The following is a 21,988-nucleotide window of genomic DNA, read 5'->3' on the forward strand; positions in this document are numbered from 1 at the left end:
GAAGTTTCTCAATTCTCAGACACAACATAGAGAGTTCTGTGACTATTTTCACTGCCTAAATAAAGAGGATGAAATCCCTAGTCACTACAAAGCCGAGCGTTGTGAAAATGATGTAAAAACGAGGAGCGTTGAACGGAACATTGTTAACAATTTCATCGATGCACAATGACTATAAGTAGAAGAAATACAAAAACAAAATGCGACATGTATGGAATTTGTCGAATCACATAAAAGTACGAGAAAACAACTATCATTTCTTTGAAAATTGAGAAATTGAGTTATACAATGTACAAAAGAGCTTTATATACCATTGTATCTAGTTGAAACTAACATAATTGTATTAGCTTGTAACTAACTTATAACATCTTCCGTTGTTACAAATAATATTGAATGTGAATATTGATTTTTCATAGGTTTTCTATATCCTTAACTTATATGGTACTTCATGTGCTTTTAACATACAAGCTTTATTCCTTAAAAAAAAAAAAAAAAAATTTCCTCTCGCCGCTGTGATGTTTTTCTGGTGCTGATTCTATAATTTTGTACTATTAGTGGAGGGCTGTGATGTGGGAGTATTCTTGTGTTGACCTTTATGTTGCATTGGTTTTGGTTAGTGGTCTTTTGCATATCTTGGCATCATGCTTTAGTATATATGCTAGTCTCTTGTTTATGGGGTTCCTTTGGTTTGTGTTTTATTTTCTCCGGTGTTCTGCCTATATACGACACCGTGTGTTTGTTGCCTTATTGGCTTATCCGCGAATGTCTTTTGTGCGCCTTGTACTCATTCGACGTGAATATATGACATTAACTGTTTTAAAAAATAAAATAAATTATAAGTCATGTAAAATATATTTTAACTAGTAAAATATTTTAACCTTAATCGAACACAACTCCCCTTTCCTTTGATCCTCACCACACCGAATCCCACCTTCCACCTCAATCACCTCAATCAAACGGCCCACATTTCATCTGCTTCGTATTCAAATCTAACGGCTGATAAGACGCAAAGTGCAAGAGTAGAAATAGAAGAAACTTGTACCAAAAAAAAAAAAAAAAAGAAATAGAAGAAACTTTTCATTCACAATCATTTCTAAAACCCTAGCAAAACCCTTTATCTCTTCTCTTCTTCAACCCAACCAAAAATGGCGTTCAATTCAATCCTTCGCACCAAGTCAAGCACTTTCGTTAGGGCTTTTTCTTCTGCGACTCAATTGATCAGAAAAACCCAACCGGGTCATTGCGCCGTGCTTTCCGCTGCAGTCAACCGCTACGAGGGTTCGTTTGTTCCTACATTTCACTTTTCTTCTGTAGCTGTTATTAACGAACCCACCTCCGATGAGACTTTTCTCCGTTTAATTGAATCGAAAATCACTTGTGCTCAGGAAACCGATGAGTTCCGCGCTGTAAACTTTGTCTTCCTTAATTTATTAAACTCATGATTGTAGTAATAGAAACAGTATTTTTCTTTTTAATTTCATTAGCTAGACACATTTTTGAACTTATAGCTTATAAGCTGGTATGATTAAAAAAGACCCATTTCGTGAATTTGGTTGTTATTTATGATAATTATTATTATTATGTTGTGAAATGTTGAATATTTGATTTTGGTTGATATTGTAGGGTCCAGCTACGTGAAGCAAGTGGACATGCCAGCCCAAAAGGAAAAGGCAATTGCAAATTGCCAAATTTGTTTACTCTATAAACAATAGCTTTCGGTGCAATGTTTGAAAAAAAACAATTCCCAACAGTGCATCAATTCCTACTATAAATAGAGGCATCGGCAATGAAAGAAATCACAACAACAACAAGAAATCCTCAACACACAGAGTGTTGAGAGAAAGAGAGAAAAATCCTCACTCATAGAGTTGAGAGAAAAATAGAGAGTTCCTCATAAGAGTGTGAGAGAAAAATATAGTGAGCCAATTTGTGAGAGTTGTATCTACAAATTGAGATACATAGTTAGGTCCACCTGAGGGTGAAGATTTGTATTCCCATTATTATTATAGTGGAGATTTAAGAGGCCTAACGGGTCCTGTGGTTTTTCCTTAATCACATTGAGAAGGTTTTCCACGCTAAAAATTTGTTGTGTGTCATTTTACGTTTCCGCTAAAGTGCCTATTTTGAGTTCACGGAGGAGGGAAATTATGCAGGCATTTCCCAACAGTGGTATCAGAGCACTCGTTGCTCTGGGACTCTGAGGTGTTGTATCTGCAAGATAATTCTTAGTATGCTCTGTGGCTGCAACATTGTTTGATCTTCCACATTAGAAAAGAAATTTCTTGTCGCTAGATATAAAGTGAGGTAGTGATATATTGCATGTCTAGGAAAGTTCTGGCAAGGAAAGACTTGGTATTTAAGTGTGTCTATTGACCCACCTCTCTTACCTGGGAATTTTTCTGGTGCACTATTCACAAACTCATTTTTTCTAGTATACGATACTAGTGACACTGGTTAAAGAAATTATTTCCTGTGTAACTCAAGATGGATGGCTCAATCAGCCATGATGGTGATATGTTCAAGCTAACGGCTGACAACTATACATATTGGAAGCCAATGATGGAAGACCACTTGTATTGCAAAGACTTCCATGAGCCAATCACACAAAAAGATAAACCCGAGAAGAAGACCTCTACGGAATGGGAGACGGAGAATCGGAAGACAGTGGCTATGATCCGAAAATACATTGATCGAAGCTTGTTCGAGCATGTATCAACTTATACCAATGCGTATGAGTTATGGACGAAGCTTGAATCGTTGATTCAAAAGAAGACGCCCAGAAACAAAGCACACCTTGTTAGAAGACTGGTGAAGTTAGAATACTCAGACGGTCAAAACATGATCGAGCATCTAAATACCTTCAAAGGTATTGTAAATCAACTGACAAAAACAGAAATGAAGATAGATGACGAGTTGTAAACACTTCTACTTCTCAGTTCCTTACCTGAAAGTTGGGACACCCTAGTTGTCACTCTCAGCAATTCTGCTCCAGATGGAAAACTTAGCATGGATTCAGTCACTGACTGCTTGTTAAATGAAGAGTCAAGACGAAGGGAAAGAGGCTTGAACAATCAGTTCGAAGCCAACGTCGTTGACAATAGAGGAAGGAGCAAGAACCGTCAAAAAGGTGGCCGTGAAAAATCACGAGGCAGATCAAAGACTCACACTAAACTAAGTTGTTATTACTGTGGCAAACCGGGCCATAAAAAGTTTGAGTGCAGATTCTTCAAGAGAGATCAACAGGCTGGAACGATCCATCCTGATATAATCGATCCAAAGAAGAAAGAAGATGGAACCACGACAGCAGTCGTAGCAACTAACGAGAATTTCTTTCTCGTTGAAGATGAAAATTATCTAAATGTAGCGTCTAATGACTGCATTTGGATAATTGACTCAGGAGCATCCTTTCATGTAACCCCTCATGAAGAATTCTTCTCATTATATCAAAAAGGAGACTTTGGTATGGTAAAGATGGGCAATGATGTCACAAGCAAGATTGTTGGCATTGGCGAGGTGATTCTGGTTACAGATAATGGCTCTAAGCTCGTGTTGAAGGAGGTTAGACATGTTCCAGACATGCGTCTAAACCTTATCTCAACAGGAAAGTTAGATGATATTGGTATGATAAACCAATTTGGAGCTGGTAGATGGAAGCTCAGTAAAGGAAGCATGATCATTGCTCGTGGTAAAAAGGAAGGCTCTCTGTATGTTATGCAGGGAAAGATAAACAAGGGAGATATCAATGTATCTCAAGACATGAGCAAAGAACTGTGGCACAAACGACTTGGCCACATGAGCGAGAAAAGTTTGGAGATTCTTGCTAAGAATCATCTTCCAAACATCAAGGGTCAACCACTGGAATCTTGTGAAGATTGTCTAGCAGGCAAACAACACAAAGTATCTTTTCAAAGATCGGATGATGCAAGAAGAAGAAAACATATCCTAGATCTTGTTCATTCAGATGTTTGCTCTACATCTGAAAGGTCCCTTGGTGGCTCACAATACTTTGTTACCTTCATTGACGACCACTCTAGAAAAGTGTGGGTGTATCCATTGAAGACGAAAGATCAAGTTCTTCAGGTTTTCAAAGAATTTCATGCCTCTGTAGAATGGGCATCTGGAAGAAAACTGAAATGTTTAAGAACAGACAACGATGGAGAGTATATAGGCTCATTTGCAGCCTACTGTAAATCTCATGGAATAAGACATGAGAGAGTACCTCCCAAGACTCCTCAGATGAATGGAGTAGCCGAAAGGATGAACCGGACGATTGCAGAGAAAGTCAGAAGCATGCTTTCTCAAGCAAAACTTCCCAAATCATTTTGGGGTGAAGCAGTGAGAACTGCAGTTGATTTGATAAATTTGTCTCCTTCAAGACCTTTAAATGGAGAGATACCAGATGAAGTATGGTATGGAAAGAAAGCCTCATATGGTCATTTGAGAGTCTTTGGATGCAGGGCATTTGTGCATGTTCCAAAAGATGAAAGAGCAAAGCTAGATGCTAAGACGAAGGAGTGCATATACCTTGGTTCACCAAAAGATGAACTTGGCTTTAGATTATGGGATCCTGCTACCAAGAAGATGGTTCGAAGCAGAGACGTGATATTCTATGAAGATCAGACAATCCACGACATTCGATCTAAAAAGCCAAAGACTATTGTGGTAAACAATTCAGGGGGAGAGACTCCTCAAATGAATTATGATCGTGATCAGCTAACAGAACCCAATCAAATGGAGGAGCCTGATCAGAGAGACCAAAATCAACCAATGCATGAAGAACAGATGGCAGATGATGATGCTGATGATAATGATGATGTTGAGATGGGACAAGAACCTCAATTGAGAAGATCGACCAGATCTAGACAACCATCAAAAAGATACTTCTCAGGTGAATATGTAAACATCACTGACGAAGGGGAACCTCAAAGCTTCATGGAAGCCATAGAGACAACCAATAAGGAAAAATGGTTGCGGTCCATGGAAGAAGAGATGCAATCTTTAAAGGAGAATGAGACGTATGACCTGGTAAAATTACCAGATGGAAAAAGAGCATTGAAAAATAAGTGGGTGTTCAAGCTCAAGTCTGAAGAGAACAACCCAAACCCCAGATACAAAGCACGAATTGTCGTGAAGGGGTGCCATCAAAAGAAAGGCATTGATTTTGAAGAAATATTCTCACCGGTGGTGAAGATGACATCCATTAGAGCAATCCTTGGTCTAGCTGCAAAACTAGACTTAGAACAACTTGATGTTAAAACAGCATTCTTGCATGGAGACCTAGAGGAAGAAATCTATATGGAGCAACCTGAAGGTTTCGTTGAACCAGGCAAAGAACATCTTGTGTGTCGCTTGAAGAAAAGTCTATACGGCTTAAAGCAGGCTCCAAGACAATGGTACAAGAAGTTTGATCTCTTCATGACCCAACACAACTTCACAAAGACGTCAGTAGACCATTGCGTGTTTGTGAAGAACTATGAAAATGGAGAATCCATCATACTTTTGTTGTATGTTGATGATATGCTTATCGTTGGAAAAGATAAGGCAAAGATAAATGCTCTCAAGAAAGCATTGAGCAAGTCTTTTGTTATGAAGGATTTGGGTGCAGTGAAGAAGATTCTTGGAATGAAGATCGTTAGAGATCGTTCAAAAGGAATGTTGTGGATGTCACAAGAAGATTATCTCAAGAAAGTTCTTGAAAGGTTCAACATGCATAATGCAAAACCTGTGCATGTTCCGCTACCTGGTCATTTGAAACTCAGTAAGACACAATGTCCAAAGAATGACCAAGAGAAAGAAGAAATGAGCAAGGTGCCCTATTCTTCAGCTGTGGGTAGCCTTATGTACGCCATGGTCTGCACGAGGCCAGACATCGGTTATGCTGTAGGAGTCGTGAGTAGATTCCTATCAAACCCAGGAAAAGAACACTGGAGTGCTGTGAAATGGATACTGAGGTATCTAAAAGGAACTGCCAAAAAGTGCTTATGTTTTGGCAATGGAAATCAAATGCTCGTTGGATATGTAGATGCTGATATGGCCGGAGATGTAGATTCAAGAAAATCCACATCCGGATATTTGATTACTTTTGCAGGGGGAGCTGTCTCATGGCAATCGCGACTACAAAAGTGCGTTGCTTTAAGTACCACAGAAGCAGAGTACATCGCAATCACTGAAGGTTGTAAGGAGATCCTGTGGATGAAGAAGTTCCTGCAAGAGTTAGGCCAGAATCAAGAAAGTTATGTTCTCTATTGTGATAGCCAAAGTGCAATTCACCTCAGCAAGAATTCGACATACCATTCAAGGTCGAAACACATCGATGTGAGGTATCATTGGATACGTGATGTGTTGGAGAGTAAACTGCTGCAAATAGAGAAAATCCACACCAATGACAACGGAGCAGATATGATGACAAAAGCTCTACCAAAAGAGAAGATAGAGTTTTGTAAAGAAGCTGCAGGCTTGGCAGCAACCCCAAACTAATCGAAGGATAGTTTCCCTTTGGCTGGAGGGGGAGAATTGTAGGGTCCAGCCACGTGAAGCAAGTGGACATGCCAGCCCAAAAGGAAAAGGCAATTGCAAATTGCCAAATTTGTTTACTCTATAAACAATAGCTTTCGGTGCAATGTTTGAAAAAAAACAATTCCCAACAGTGCATCAATTCCTACTATAAATAGAGGCATCGGCAATGAAAGAAATCACAACAACAACAAGAAATCCTCAACACACAGAGTGTTGAGAGAAAGAGAGAAAAATCCTCACTCATAGAGTTGAGAGAAAAATAGAGAGTTCCTCATAAGAGTGTGAGAGAAAAATATAGTGAGCCAATTTGTGAGAGTTGTATCTACAAATTGAGATACATAGTTAGGTCCACCTGAGGGTGAAGATTTGTATTCCCATTATTATTATAGTGGAGATTTAAGAGGCCTACGGGTCCCGTGGTTTTTCCTTAATCACATTGAGAAGGTTTTCCACGCTAAAAATTTGTTGTGTGTCATTTTACGTTTCCGCTAAAGTGCCTATTTTGAGTTCACGGAGGAGGGAAATTATGCAGGCATTTCCCAACAGATATAGGGTGAGGAAGTTCCGAGCAATTTCCCATTTAAGATAGTTGATGATTATCTTGATGATCTGTTCATCATAACACTTAAAAGGACTTATCAAGGTGAAGAAATTCAGGTTGATGTTATGATTTTTGATTTGGTTCCTGGTGAAGAACATGATAATCATCAAAAGGATGATAAGGATGATGAGAGTGAGAGAGCAACTCAATCAAGCATTCCACTTTCAGTCTATGTTTCTAAGGAGTATGGGTTCTCTTTGGAGTTCAATTGTGTTGCTTACCCAGATGAGATGGTTATCCGCAGCTTGTTTATTAAGAATCGTGATGAACAAATTCGTTATTATGACAGGCTAGATTTTCAGTATGTACTTCTTTCTGTTTATTTTATTCTGTTTATAAATATGTGCATTCAATATGTGAAACCGGGGTTACATCAGTGACCATATCATAGCAGCTATAGTGGTGCGCTATAGCACTTTTGCATAGCGGAGTTTGAACAAACTACTATTTTCCGTGATTTGGAATTGAGATTGGGTGGTGTTACTAACCTGTACTGCTTGGTTGTAGAGACATGAAATTTATTGATGTTGCAGTTCAGATCGTTGTTTTGGAGCTTTTTTTTGTAAAACCGTGTTTGTATTACTTTCAATTAATGTTGTAGCTAATACATTGTTTGATTGAGATTCTGCCATTTTTTTACAGGGATTTGGATGAGGCATTGCAAAAGTCATTCCACAAGTACTTAGAAATAAGAGGAATCAAACCAAGCACAACAAATTTCTTGCAAGAGTACATGATCAATAGGAAAAGTAGAGAATACTTGGTGTGGTTGAATAAGCTCAAGAATTTCATTGAAGCATGAGCATTGACATGGTCTGATGAAATCACAAAGGATACTCAATTTGTCCCATAATTTGCATACACTTTTGAATGGAAAGACTAATTGTATATGATGATCACTGTGGTTGCATTCCTAGGAGGAAAATAATCAGATGCTGTGTCACTGTGGTTTAGTGGTAGTTTCGAGTTTCGACTTCCTTTTTTAAAGGCAAACTGGTTGAAAGTGTTGGCATTTATATCCTTAATAAGGCTTGATTACATCATCTTTGTATAACTTTAAGTCATTTTGGAATTAGATTTTGCATCTATATACTTTTGTGAATTATTTTACATTAGATGGTATTTTTCAAAATTGAGACTTATTTTAGAATATTTTGTAAAAATATTTGAATTATTCCCTTATTTTCCATTATAACAAGGTAAAATAGTTATTTTTTGGGTAAGTTTCATCATTACATATTTCCAATCTAATGTGAAGTTTTTCAGACACAACATAGAGAGTTTTGTGACTATTTTCACTGCCTAAAGAAAGAGGGATGAAATCCCTAGTTTGAACATAACATTGTTAACAATTTAATCGATGCACAATGACTATCAGTAAAAGAAATCCAAAAACAAAATGCAACATGTATTGAATTTGTCGAATCACAGAAAAGTACGAGAAAACAACTATCATTTCTTTGAAAATTGAGGCATTGAGTTATACAACACAAAAGATTGTATTTAGGGGTGTAACGGTTCGGTTTGGATTGGTTTTCAGTCATAAAAATGTCCGAACCGATGAAACCTTCATCGGTTTGGATTGGTTCGGTTTTCACTGTTTTTCAAAAAAGAAACCAAACCAAACTAATCGGTTTGGTTCGGTTTGGATTGGTTCGGTTGATCGGTTTGTTTAAAAATACAATTAAAAACAAATCATATTCTCACAAAATATTTCATAGAACTTTGTATAATCGTATTTCATATTTTGTTTTTTCATGTTCTCTATTATTCAAATAACTTTTTATAACTAACCTTACTCAATATTTCATACATATGATCCAAGATTCATTTATCAATCATTCTACAAAAACAACTTCATCAAACTCAAATATTTCAATTATCCATGATCCATACATGCATTATTCATCAACAAACAAAAAAATTCCAAAAAGAACATGGAAAACGTGTATAAATCAATGACATAGAAAATGAACATGGAAAACAATGAAATATAATGAGTATAAATCAATGCCATAAACATGATAAAACTAACCAAGAGATGGAACGATCTCAACGGTGACCGGTAGCGATGAACAATGAGTTTGGTGTGGTTGACAGCTAGGGTTTATTTTTTAGTAGAAATGAAAGAGTTGAGATGAGATGATGATGATGATGATGATGATGATGAGATAAAGTGAATGGATTAAAAAGTATTTTATGTTTGACTTTAATTTTGGGCCTAAACCATAAGTTTGTGTGAGGTAGGATAATATTAGTAAAATAAGGAGTGTGGTTATCATCGGATTGATTTATCGGTTTCACGGATCTCGAAATGAAAAACCATGAACCAAACCAAACTAGATCGGTTTCGATTGGTTCGGATCGGTTTCAAACCGAACCAAACAAAGTCGGATATTTTTTCGGTTTGGTTCGGTTTGGACTTTCGGTTTCGTTGGTTTTGTCCGAACCACTTACACCCCTAATTGTATTAGCTTGTAACTAACTTATAACACCTTCCATTGTTACAAATAATATTGAATGTGTCCTCAGCTTAACTCGGTTGATATAGACAATGCATAATATATGCAAGGTCCGGGGTTCAAACCCCGGCCACCAAAAAAAAATATGGAATATGAATATTGATTTTTCATAGGTTTTCTATATCTTTAACTTACATGGTACTTCACGTGCTTTTAACATACAAGATTCATTCCTTAAAAAAAAACATATTTTAATTTTATAAGTCATGTAAAATATATTGTAACTAGTAAAATATTTTAACCTTAATCGAACACAACATTGAAGGTGAGAAAAACACACTAAGGGGTTTGAATTGATAAAAAAAACCATATTTTAATTTTATAAGTCATGTAAAATATATTGTAACTAGTAAAATATTTTAACCTTAATCGAACACAACATTGAAGGTGAGAAAAACACACTAAGGGGGTTTGAATTGTGTTGCCTTTTTCTTCTTTTTTTTTAAACTAAGTTAAAAGTTCAGAGTCTGGTAGAGTTCAGAGTCTGGAGCTATGTTCAGAGTCTAATGCAGCGGATAAAGTAGAGAGAGAGAGAGAGAGAGAGAGAGAGAGAGAGAGAGAGAAGAGAAATACACAAAGCAATTATCCTAGTTCCTTCCACAATCCGGAAGTTGTCTAATCCCCCTTGCACATCCAAGGAGATTCTGATTACAAATGCTCAAGCACACAAGCAAAAGACTTCAAATACTCAAGCACACAAACAAGAGATTTCATATGCTCAAGGACAAAAGCAAGAGACTTCTAAACAAACAAATTATTGGTTGAACACTTGATATCCAATCAGTGGTGTTCACAATACAAATCAAATCAGACTCTTAAGACTCTAGAATTTCTAAGATATGAAAGTTTATAAGAAATTTTAAGTGATTGATGCACAATAATTTCAGCAGAGTTTTGGCACAGTTAAAACGTTGTAGAGTCTCTCTTTAATCTTCAAGTCTTCATTCCTTTATATAGATGTATGAAAGAGACGTTGTAGAGGTGTCATCTCATCAAAGAGTGGTTACTGAAGCTTGATCAAATGCCAATGATATGTTGCTTGATTTGGTTAATGTCCTAGGAGGGAATAATTTGAAATCCATTCATTGTATGCAGAATTAACCAGTAGAGACATAGTTGTAGCAGTACTATGTACTATTGTCCTTTCTCTTAGCTCCTTTAGTGGATAAGCATCCAATGTCTTCTAATTCCTCTGAAATAGTCGTCGCTCTAGACTTCAATTCCTTCTGCAAACTTGTGTCTTCAAAATAATCCATTTTGCTAACTCCAGGTTCTTCACTTCAAACTTAAGGTGAGCAAAATACAAGGGGGTTGTGTTTTCTTTTTCTTCTCCTAAAACTGAAATCACTGTTCAGAACCTGATAGAGTTCAACTTCTGAAGTAGTGTTCAGAGTTTAGTTGCAGCGGATATATAAAGAGATAGAGAAAGAAGAAAGACACAAAGCAATTTATAGTGGTTGCTACCACAATCCGGAAGTAGTCCACTCCTCCTTGCACTTCCAAGGAGAGTTCACTAAAATCAATATCTAATTACAATTACTCAAGGACTAAAGCAAGAGACTTCAAACTAACTCAAGACACAAAGCAATTATACAGGTTCCTTCCACAAACTGGAAGTAATCCTGTCCCCCTTGCACTTCCAAGGAGAGTTCACTAAAATGTAATATCTGATTACAATTGCTCACTGCTACAACTACCAAGAGACTTCAAACTGCTCAAGCACACAAGCAAGAGACTTCCTATGCTTCTGAACACAATCAAGAGACTTCTAATGCTCAAGCACAACTGCAAGAGACTTCTATTCAAACAGAATTACTAAAACAATTGTTTGAGGTTGAACACTTGATATACAATCAGTGGTGTTCACAATACAAATCAGATTCAGATACAGATTCTTAATACTCTAGAATTTCTAAGATATGAAAGTTGTTAAGAAATTCTAAGTGAACTTTGATGTGAAACAATTTCAGCAGAGGTTTGGCACTTGTAAAATTGTTGTGAGTCTATTAGAAATCTTCAAGTCTTCACTCCTTTATATAGAGGTGTGAGAGGAACGTTGTAGATTGCCAGCACATCAAAAAGAGTCGTTATTGGAGCTTGATCAAAACACCAATGATCTGTTGCTTGATTTGGTTATTGTCCTATGAAGGAACAATTTCAAATCCATTCCAAGAATAGAGTGACACCAACATTGATATAGCTGTTATGTTGTACTATTGCAGACATGAAGAGTGGAGTAATGGAGTAGTGGTTGTACAATTGTACTATTGTCCTTTTCTGCGCTCTTCAGTGGATAAACACGCCTTCAAATTCCTCTGAATTAGTCGTTGCTCCAGGCTTCCATTCCTTCTGCAAACACATGCATGGGAATAACAACTTTTAACAAACTCTGAAGCTTCCAGTCTTTTAGCTCCTGATGAACTTCAGCTTTTGATGACGTCAGCTTCTGGTAACAGCTTCTGAAAAGCTGCTTCTGATGAGGTGTTTCGAAAGTCTTCAGATGTTGTCTTCTTTCAACTCTATCTTGTAACACAAGCTCCCTTTTTGTAGAACCCATTGTTCTAATTTGTTCTTCGAGAACCTATGCTTGATATATAAAGACATTAAATTTTTGTCTATTGTCATGCACACTTGAACAAATATTAACATATCCAATTGATATTCTTAATACCTTGTTATCATCAAAACTCAAAAGGGTAATGTTAACACACATTTTGTTCCAACATAGACTCTGACTTGCAATTAAGTTTCCCTTGAAAAAAATTTTGCTCTCAATTGTTCTTTCAGAACCAAAACTTGATTTAAGACTTATAGAATTTTAGTCTATGGTTCTGCACATTTGAACAAATATTAACATATCCAATTAAATTTTTAATATTTGTTATCATCAAAACTTAAGGTGACATTGTTAAACAAATTTTGTTCCAACAAACACCACTTTCCTCTGATCCTCGTAATTCCACCTTCCAGCTCAATCAAATGGCCCACATTTCATCTGCTTCGTATTTAGATCTAACGGCTGATAAGAGCAAAGTGCAAGAGTAGAAATACAAGAAACTTTCATTCACAATCTTTTCTAAAACCCTAGCAAAACCCTTTCTCTATTCTCTTCTTCAACCCAAAGCAAAAATGGCGTTCAATTCAATCCTTCGTTCCAAGTCAAGCACTTTCGTTAGGGCTTTTACTTCTGCGACTCAATTGATCAGAAAAACCCAACCGGGTCATCGCGCCGTGCTTTCCGCCGCCGTCAATCGATACCAGGGTTCATTTGTTCCTACGTTTCACTTTTCTTCTGTATCTGTCAAAAACAAACCCACCTCCGACGATATTCTTCTCCGTTTCATCGAATCGGAAATCACTTGTGCTCAGGAAACCGATGATTTCGGCGCTGTAAGTTTCATCTTCCTTAATTCATTAGACTCATGATTGTAGTAATAGAAACACTGTTTTTCTTTTTTAATTTCATTTATATATAGGGTCTGTTTGGCTAGACACATTTTTGAACTTATAGCTTATAAGCTGGTATGATATGATTAAAAAAGACCTGTTTCGTAACAATCATTCTCTCACCAGCTTATAACTTATTTTTACTATGTTATAGCATCTTTTGATAAGCTAATTCAAGTAGCTTATAGCTTAAAACTTTTAGCTTACCATGGTCTCTCAATTTTACCCTGTAATCTTAGGCTCTGGTTGGTAAGACATAAATTTGGTTTGTGGTGTATAGCTTATAGCTTATAAGCTGGTATTATAATAAAAGACCTGTTTGGTAACTGTTAATTTTACACTAGCTTATAGCTTATTTCTATGAGCTTATAGCGGTTTATAATAAGCTAATTCAAGTAGTTTATAGCGGTTTACAATAAGCTAATTCAAGTAGCTTATAGCTTATCACTTTTTATCTCAATTTTACCCCTTGCAATCTCAATTGAAAAAATAAATATTAATTTAATGCACACTTTTTTATGTCATTTCATATTTATAAGCTACAATAACCTCTAATTTTACCAAACATTACAAATAAGCTAGCTTATACTCTATCAGCTATAAGCTAGCTTATAGGTCATTTGCTACAAGCTCATTTATAAGTTAGCTTATCAGCTATCCGCTGTGTTTTACCAAACAGAAAAATTAAATTTTAATTAATATATCCTTTGTATGTCATTCATATTTATAAGCTATTCTATTTGCTAAGTTTACCATAAACTAAAAATTCAATCACTAGCTTATATGCTTGCTTATAGCTATCCTCCAAGCTAGTTTATCAGTTATTCTCTATTTTTTAACCAAACAAAGCCATAATTTTTTTTTAACCTTAACAATGATTATCTTGTTGTTATTTATGATAATTATTATTATTATTTATTATTTATGAAGAAAGAATTTGGCGGGAGATGGGGGAAATCCGAGTAACTCTGTCAAAGAGTCGTTTTTGGTCTTGAGCACCGATGGTAATGAGGTGTAGATTAAGTAGGGCTGTGGATTTATGGGCACTCATTAATTGCGTTAAATATGATTATCTTAGTTTGGAGGATGTTTTAGAACAAGCTACCAACTAAAGATTATCTTTCGTGAGAGGGGTTGGTTTTAATTTTCAGGGTTTTGTGTTAGGAGGATGTGGTACTTTGGAAAATGTAAATAATTTATTCTTCAATTGTCTAATTTTTTCCGGTGGTTTGGAGTGAGACTTTGAAATGTCTTGGGGTTTCGTTCGCCTTCCAATTTGGAGATTTCGAACTCCTTGTCTATTTTAAAAATCTTGTGAAGAGTAGAAAATTTAGTGAGAAACTGGGTGTGATTATTTGGTTTTCTAATGTTTGTGTAGTTTGGAAACTTAGGAACGGTGTGATTTTTTCTCAAAAAGGATTCGAATGGGAAAAGGTTTTAAAAGAGCCAAAAAAATTATCTTGGAAAATCCTTAAAATTAGTCAAGTGGGTTCTTTTACTCTATTAATTAATGGCTTGTAAATCCCTTGACCTGTTCTGTTGAGAGTTAACTTTCTGTTTGAAGTTGGGGTGTGCTCAGTTCTATGTACTTGTTGAGGGGGGTGGTGTTGCTTCAGTTGCACTCTGGAGTTTTTCAAGGGGTGCTTGTGGTTGTTCTGCATTGTTTGATCTGTTCTGCTGTTTTTTTTTCTTTCTCCTGCTGCAGTAGTGAGGTCTGAGTCTGACTGCTTGGTACTAGTTGAGTTCATCTAGTTTCAGGGTTACTTCGTCAAGGCTTTCTCTTTCATCTTGTCTGGAAGCCTTTTGTTCCTATACCTTAATAATAAGTTTCATTTCATTGATATCAAGTTTCTATTGGTGGCGTGGCGGGCAAACTTTTGCTGCAAGTTTGGTTGTAGCAGCTAGTTAGTCTCAGGTTTGGTATTTTTACCTCGAGAGTTTTTTCGGGGTAGAATTCCGGAAGAAGATAGGATATTTAACAGGTTGTACAATCTGGTTTGGGTGGTGTGTCAGTTTTGAGCTTGGCATGGTTAGGTGCTTTCTTATTTCTTATCTCCTTTTGTTTTGTAGTCTTTTGTTAGCTTCAAACTTTGTGATTTCTTTGTTTAGTTTTGCACGCCTTGTGCCTGATTCTGAGCATATTAATACACTTTTCCTTTTCAATTTTTTGTTTTTTTTTGTGTGAAATGTTGAAAATTTGAATTTGGTTGTTATTCATGATAACTATTATTATGTTGTGAAATGTTGAAAAAATGATTTTGGTTGATATAGGGTGAGGAAGTTCCGAGCAATTTCCCATTTAAGATAGTTGATAATCCAGGAAATCAGACAATAACACTTAAAAGGACTTATCAAGGTGAAGAAATTCAGGTTGAGGTTCACATGCCTGATTTGGTTACTGGTGATGAACATGATCATCAAGATGATGATAAGGATGATGAGAGTGAGAGAGCAACTCAATCAAGCATTCCACTTTCAGTCAGTGTTTCTAAGAAGGATGGGCCCTCTTTGGAGTTCAGTTGTGTTGCTTACCCAGATGAGATTGTTATCGACAGCTTGTCTGTAAAGAATCCTGATTTTTCTGATGAACAGATTCCTTATGACGGGCCAGATTTTCAGTATGTACTTCTTTCTGATTATTTTATTTTGTTTATAAATATGTGCATTCAATGTTTTAATCCAGGGTTACATCAGTGTTGTTAAATAAAGGCTACAGCGGTACTATAGCATAGCAGAATTTTGAATAAATTGTTACTGTTCTGTGATATGCTGTTTTCTACAAAATGTTTTAAAAAGCAGCTATAGTGGTGATATAGCACTTTGTGTAGCGGAGTTTGAACAAACTACGATTTTCCGCGATCTGAAATTTAGATTGGGTTGTGTTGCTAACCTGTACTGCTTGGTCCTAGAGACATGAAAAATATTGATGTTGCAGTTCAGATTGTGGTTTTGGAGCTTTTTATAAAACCCTGTTTGTATACTTTCAATTAATGTTGCCATTGTTTGAATGAGATTCTGCCATTTTTACAGGGATTTGGATGAGGCATTGCAAAAGTCATTCCACAAGTACTTAGAAATAAGGGGAATCAAACCAAGCACAACAAATTTCTTGCATGAGTACATGATCAACAAGGATAGTAGAGAATACTTGGTGTGGTTGAATAAGCTCAAGAATTTCATTAAAGCATGAGCATTGACATGGTCTGAAGTAATCACAGAGGAATTTCTCCCATATTATCACTGTGGAAGGTTTCATTCTTAGGAGGAAAATAATCAAATATTGTATTATTGTGTCATTGTGGTTTAGTGGTAGTTTCTACTTCCTGTTTTAAAGGCACACTGGTTGAAAATGTTAGCACTTATATCCTTAGTAAGGGATTTATTACATCATATTTGTATAACTTTTTAAGTCATTTTGGATCAGTTTTTGCATTTATATAGTAGTTTGTTCATTCTAGAAAATTTTTTCAAATTGAGACTCATTTTAGAATATTTTTTAAAAATATTTGAATTATTCCCTTATTTTCCATTATAACAGGGTAAAATAGTTTTTGTTTTTTTGGGGGGAAAGTTTCAGCATTACATATTTCCTATCTAATGTAAAGTTTATCAGACACAGCATAGAGTTCTGTGACTATTTTCACTGCCTAAACAAAGAGGATTGGAATCACTACAAAGCCGAGAGTTGTGAAAAACAAGGAGCGTCGAACTCGAATGGAACATTGTTAACAATTTCATCGATGCACAATAGAACAAGATACTGTTTTTCTAGAATCTCTTTGTCCACAATGACTCCGTAGAAATCCAAAAAAAAAAAATATGCGACATGCATTGAATTTGTCGAATCAAAGAGAAAATTGCGAGAAAACAACTATCATTTCATTGAAAACTGAAGAATTGAGTTATACAATGTACAAAAGAGCTTTATACACCACTTTATACACCACTATTAGTTGAAACTAACATAATGGTATTAGCTTGTAATTGAAAGTTTCAAGATCTTAGATAATCTTCACAATAGAATTTGCCAAGGTGGAGCAAAAGTTTCAAGAATTTAAATGAAAAAATGAGAGTGAGTTTGCAATGATGAATTTGAAGTTAGGAAAGGAATTGATAAATAAACTCAAATCACCAAAGAAATATGATAGATGAGAAAATGCAACAGACAAACAAAGAAAAAGGTGAAGAAAATGAAAATTGGAAGAAAAGACCGTGAAATTGCAAGAACTACAAAAAAAACATAAGATGCAAAAGAATGAATGGATGAATTTGAGGAAGTAACGAATGAATCAAGAACAATAAATTGACCAGGTTCAAGGGAAACAAAATTAATTTGTAACCGAAGAAAAAGAAAAACATGCAAAAAATTGGAATAAAAATTCAAAGAGCATGTCATGACTCTACTACCATGTTAAGAATCTTTATAAAGGCCATGAAAGAGGGAAAATTCTCGAATTGAAAATAAATTTGTATGGATTGAATGGAAAGAATGATTATATGCATCAAATGATATATACAATGAGACTTATACATTTCTAAAGTGGGTCATTATCCTAAAAAGTGGTTTCCAACAAATTTTTTCAATTCATGCTAAATCTAAATTTGTTTAATTAACCATAAACTTTTAAATTTTTGAATGATTTTTTAGACATGTTTAAAATTTTATACAAAAATTCAACATAAAAAGTAAGCTGAAAATATGATTTTTAGGTCTAAATTATTTTCCTTACTCGTTTAAAAAATCATATTTAACTAATTTCATGTTAAAAGATTCTAATTTTTGTAAAATCACTTTTTATACGGTTTTAAACAAGTCTAGCCATTCAAAAATTGAAAAGTTTAAGGATAACAAACAAATTTAAATTTGATAGGACTAAAACTTCATGCTAAATTATTTTAGAGACATAAACATGGAATTTTTTTTCTGAGTACTCAAAACAAAATTTGATAATTTATAAGGACCAAGAACTTTTTTTTTTTAGACAAATAAAGACCAAAAACTTATTTAACTCTGATTTCAAAATTGGAATTGCACGTTTTCCTCCTCAAACAAATATTTCAATCACAACCACTAGGTATCGTATGTGCCAAACAATATAAATATCATTGTATTATTTGATGCATATAATCAAATGAGGTAGGGAGCAGAAAAGCGCTCATATAGTAAGTAGGTATAGATTGAGCAATTGACTTTAGGAGCACTTCCTTACCTGCACGCGAAAGAGATCGAGCATTTTAATTTTGGGTATTTTTCCAGATACGTTCTTTGATAAAAGTGAATATTGATTTTTTTTTAACTGGTAATATATTTTCATATCTAGGCTCATCATTTTTTAAGTAAGTGGCATACTCCTAAAAAAAAGAGTAAGTGACATGTACAATATCAATTGATTTACATCAACTTGATCAAAAAAAAAAAATTTGATTTACATCAATTTTGGTTTTTAATTTTTTTAATTGGTGATTTTTTTGTTCATGTCAAAGGAATATCATAATTTTGTTCATGTCAAAGGAATATCATAATTTGGAAAAAAGTCAAGTATGTAAATTGAATGCAATTAATATTTTGTTATTAGACCTCTTTTTTATTTAATTTTTAGTATTATGATTGTAATTACCATGAGTTGACACATGTCAGTTCTCATTAGAATTTCAATTAGATATGCCAAGTGTACTTTATTCTCAAATATTTCATTTTGATATGTCAAGTGTACTTTATTCTCAAATGTATGTATATATAGGAGATAGGAGATTTTATAAAAAAAATCAACATAAAAAGTAAGCTGAAAATATGATTTTTAGGTCTAAATTATTTTCTTACTCATTTAAAAAATCATATTTAAATAATTTCATGTTAAAAGATTCTATTTTTTGTAAAATCACTTTTTATACGGTTTTAAACAAGTTTAGCCATTCAAAAATTGAAAAGTTTAAGGATAACAAACAAATTTAAATTTAATAGGACTAAAACTTCATGCTAAATTATTTTAGACATAAACATGCAATTTTTTTTATGAGTACTCAAAACAAAATTTGATAATTTATAAGGACCAAGAACTTTTTTTTTTAGACAAATAAAGATCAAAAACTTATTTAACTCTGATTTCAAAATTGGAATTGCACGTTTTCCTCCTCAAACAAATATTTCAATCACAACCCCTAGGTATCGTATGTGCCAAACAATAGAAATATCATTGTATTATCATAGCATCTGATCAAACCATACTGAAAGTTCTTAATTAGTTCTCATAAGTTATGACAAGCCTATTTTGTTTGGTCCTCAACGGTTCATTAGTTTATACATTTAAATTTTTTAGTTAACCACCTTAAAGAAACAAACGATAGATATTTACATTAGTTTTTATTTTTGTAAAGATATTTTGATTCAAGTCTTGGTGTAGTTCATATGTATCATTCGAAACACATGAAATGGTATTGGTAAAATGATATTTGTGGTAAAAAAAAAGAGTATTATGCACTGTAATAAAAAAAATCATGTTACTACTATATTTGTTTTACCATATTCTGTATATTACTGCTAGTAACATACTATATTTCAGTATTTCGAAAAGTTTCATCACTTACCTTTTTTTCGTTTTCTTAAGAGGATCATTTACCTAGTCTTTACTAAGATAATTATTATGAATATAATGCTAACACTATCAAAATATTTATTGTAGAATATCAAAAATTGAATTGATACCATTCAAATGTAATTGCATCGAATGGAAATTACTCCACCATTAACCAAATTCCATTGAAAATCTGATCTTATCAAATCCCACCAACTCAAAATCAGTACTAGTATAATAATAATAAAGAAGCATAAATATTTTACCGTTTTCTTTTTTTTCCATTATGAATGATGAATGAATAATCACAAATTTTCAGGCTCCATTCTTATGTAAGTCTCATAGTCACAAGTCTATAAAAAGGTTGTATTGTAACAAAGAAAGTCGTACCAAAATTTGTGATAGCAACAATGAACACACTTTCCCTTCTTACTCTTTCTTTCTTTTCCCTTTGTTTCATTGCTTCTTTTTCTCATGCTCTAAGCAATGGTTTTAGTGTTGAACTTATCCACCGTGACTCCCCAAAATCACCATACTACAAACCTACCGAAAATAAATACCAACACTTTGTCGATGCAGCACGTCGTTCCATCAATCGTGCCAATCATTTCTTTAAGGATTCTGACTCAGGTACACCTGAATCAACTGTAATCCCTGATAGGGGTGGTTATGTCATGACGTATTCAGTTGGTACCCCTCCAACTAAGATATACGGTATTGCTGATACAGGTAGTGACATTGTTTGGCTTCAATGTGAGCCTTGTGAACAATGTTACAACCAAACCACTCCCATTTTTAATCCATCAAAATCAACTAGTTACAAAAACATTCCTTGTGCGTCTAAGCTATGTCATTCTGTGAGAGACACCTCTTGCAGTGACCAAAATTCTTGTCAATATAAAATTAGTTATGGAGATTATTCACATTCACGAGGAGATCTTAGTGTTGACACTCTTGCATTGGAGTCCACCTCCGGAAGTCCTGTTTCATTTCCTAAAACAGTGATAGGATGTGGAACTGATAATGCGGGGACGTTTGGAGGCGCAAGCTCTGGTATAGTTGGCCTTGGAGGTGGGCCGGTGTCTCTCATAACACAATTGGGATCGTCAATTGGTGGTAAATTCTCTTATTGTTTGGTGCCATTGTTGAACAAGGAGTCAAACGCGACAAGTATACTCAGTTTTGGAGATGCCGCTGTGGTTTCGGGTGACGGTACTGTGTCAACTCCTCTAGTAAAAAAAGACTCTCCAGTTTTCTACTTTTTGACATTAGAAGCATTTAGTGTTGGAAACAAAAGAGTAGAATTTGGAGGCTCTTCAGAAGGTGGTGAAGAAGGTAACATCATAATTGATTCAGGTACAACATTGACACTTTTACCATCCGACGTCTATACTAACTTGGAAACAGCTGTGGCGGATTCGGTGAAACTAGAGCGTGTTGATGATCCTAATCAACAATTCGGCCTATGCTATAGTTTGACATCAAATGAATATGATTTTCCTATAATCACCGCACATTTTAAAGGTGCCGATGTTGAGTTGCATTCTATTAGTACCTTTGTTCCAATTGCTGAGGGTATTGTTTGCTTTGCTTTCCAACCATCATCTGCTCGACTTGGTTCCATCTTTGGGAACTTGGCTCAACAAAATTTGTTGGTTGGTTATGATCTTCAAAAAGAAACAGTGTCGTTTAAACCTACTGATTGTACCAAAGCGTAACGAGTGTTGAAGTCTATGTCTGTTTGTTGTTGGTTACATTACATGTTTGCTTTGATCCTTGAATTTATAATAAAATAATTTCCATTTTATTTCGTATCTTTTTTATATCAAGTATAATTCACATTTGGTTTCTGTCCGAATATTCAATATCGTCACTGTTGCATTTGTTTTAGTATCATATATAACTCTCACACCCAATTGCGAGGTCTTGAGTTCGAGCCTATATAAGTCATAAGGTGTATGTTGAAGCTATCTTACAAACAAATATCGGTTTTATTTATTCATAGAAAGGTTGAAATTGAACTTATTTTCATTTAACCAATCAAGATACAAAATCTTCTACCTATTGTGATTATGATTTTCAAATGTTTGACGATCATATCATTAATAGTTAATGTTATTAATGACTTGCATTTTTACTATTCAAGGTTGACTAAGATGGAGTAATTACTTGACATGTTATGATTGTCTGGGACTAATATGCGTCCCATGATATTTCTAAGGGGTCAAATTATTTAGAACACACCAGAGTTTTGATACTAAAGAGAAGAAATACAGAGAATGTTGTTCTTTCAAATGATGTTCAAACATATGATGGACAAATTTGCCCACTTC

At 34.8% G+C, this 21,988-nt stretch overlaps 3 protein-coding genes across 3 annotated transcripts; all 3 read left to right on the forward strand.

Moving 5' to 3' along the window:
• The first annotated feature begins 1,078 nt into the window (after positions 1 to 1,078).
• LOC146923953 (uncharacterized protein At2g39795, mitochondrial-like) lies at positions 1,079 to 7,916 on the forward strand. Its single transcript, XM_085711797.1, has 3 exons — positions 1,079 to 1,403; positions 7,066 to 7,415; positions 7,757 to 7,916. The coding sequence occupies exons 1-3, from the start codon at positions 1,143 to 1,145 to the stop codon at positions 7,914 to 7,916; spliced, it is 771 nt and encodes a 256-aa protein (XP_085567923.1). The 5' UTR covers positions 1,079 to 1,142.
• A 4,701-nt stretch (positions 7,917 to 12,617) lies between these two features.
• On the forward strand, positions 12,618 to 16,545 carry LOC146923954 (uncharacterized protein At2g39795, mitochondrial-like). The gene is made up of 3 exons (XM_085709029.1): positions 12,618 to 13,026; positions 15,355 to 15,701; positions 16,114 to 16,545. The coding sequence occupies exons 1-3, from the start codon at positions 12,766 to 12,768 to the stop codon at positions 16,271 to 16,273; spliced, it is 768 nt and encodes a 255-aa protein (XP_085565155.1). The 5' UTR covers positions 12,618 to 12,765; the 3' UTR covers positions 16,274 to 16,545.
• Positions 16,546 to 20,046: 3,501 nt separating this feature from the next.
• Positions 20,047 to 21,462, forward strand: LOC146923955 (aspartic proteinase CDR1-like). Its single transcript, XM_085709030.1, has one exon. It carries the CDS (start codon positions 20,066 to 20,068, stop codon positions 21,371 to 21,373), a length of 1,308 nt encoding a protein of 435 aa, XP_085565156.1. The 5' UTR covers positions 20,047 to 20,065; the 3' UTR covers positions 21,374 to 21,462.
• Positions 21,463 to 21,988: the final 526 nt, after the last annotated feature.

This window comes from Medicago sativa, chromosome 5, assembly GCF_051527215.1.
Source record: "Medicago sativa cultivar Bolivia chromosome 5, Bolivia_mono, whole genome shotgun sequence".
NCBI lineage: Eukaryota > Viridiplantae > Streptophyta > Magnoliopsida > Fabales > Fabaceae > Medicago > Medicago sativa.

Bases quoted from the DNA above. Each gene is read 5' to 3' on its own strand.
- LOC146923953 (XM_085711797.1), top strand. From the start codon at position 1,143: ATGGCGTTCAATTCAATCCTTCGCACCAAGTCAAGCACTTTCGTTAGG. The intron at 1,404-7,065 runs GTAAACTTTGTC...CAACAGATATAG, and splicing joins AAACCGATGAGTTCCGCGCT to GGTGAGGAAGTTCCGAGCAA. The intron at 7,416-7,756 runs GTATGTACTTCT...ATTTTTTTACAG, and splicing joins TATGACAGGCTAGATTTTCA to GGATTTGGATGAGGCATTGC.
- LOC146923954 (XM_085709029.1), top strand. From the start codon at position 12,766: ATGGCGTTCAATTCAATCCTTCGTTCCAAGTCAAGCACTTTCGTTAGG. The intron at 13,027-15,354 runs GTAAGTTTCATC...TGGTTGATATAG, and splicing joins AAACCGATGATTTCGGCGCT to GGTGAGGAAGTTCCGAGCAA. The intron at 15,702-16,113 runs GTATGTACTTCT...CCATTTTTACAG, and splicing joins TATGACGGGCCAGATTTTCA to GGATTTGGATGAGGCATTGC.
- LOC146923955 (XM_085709030.1), top strand. From the start codon at position 20,066: ATGAACACACTTTCCCTTCTTACTCTTTCTTTCTTTTCCCTTTGTTTC.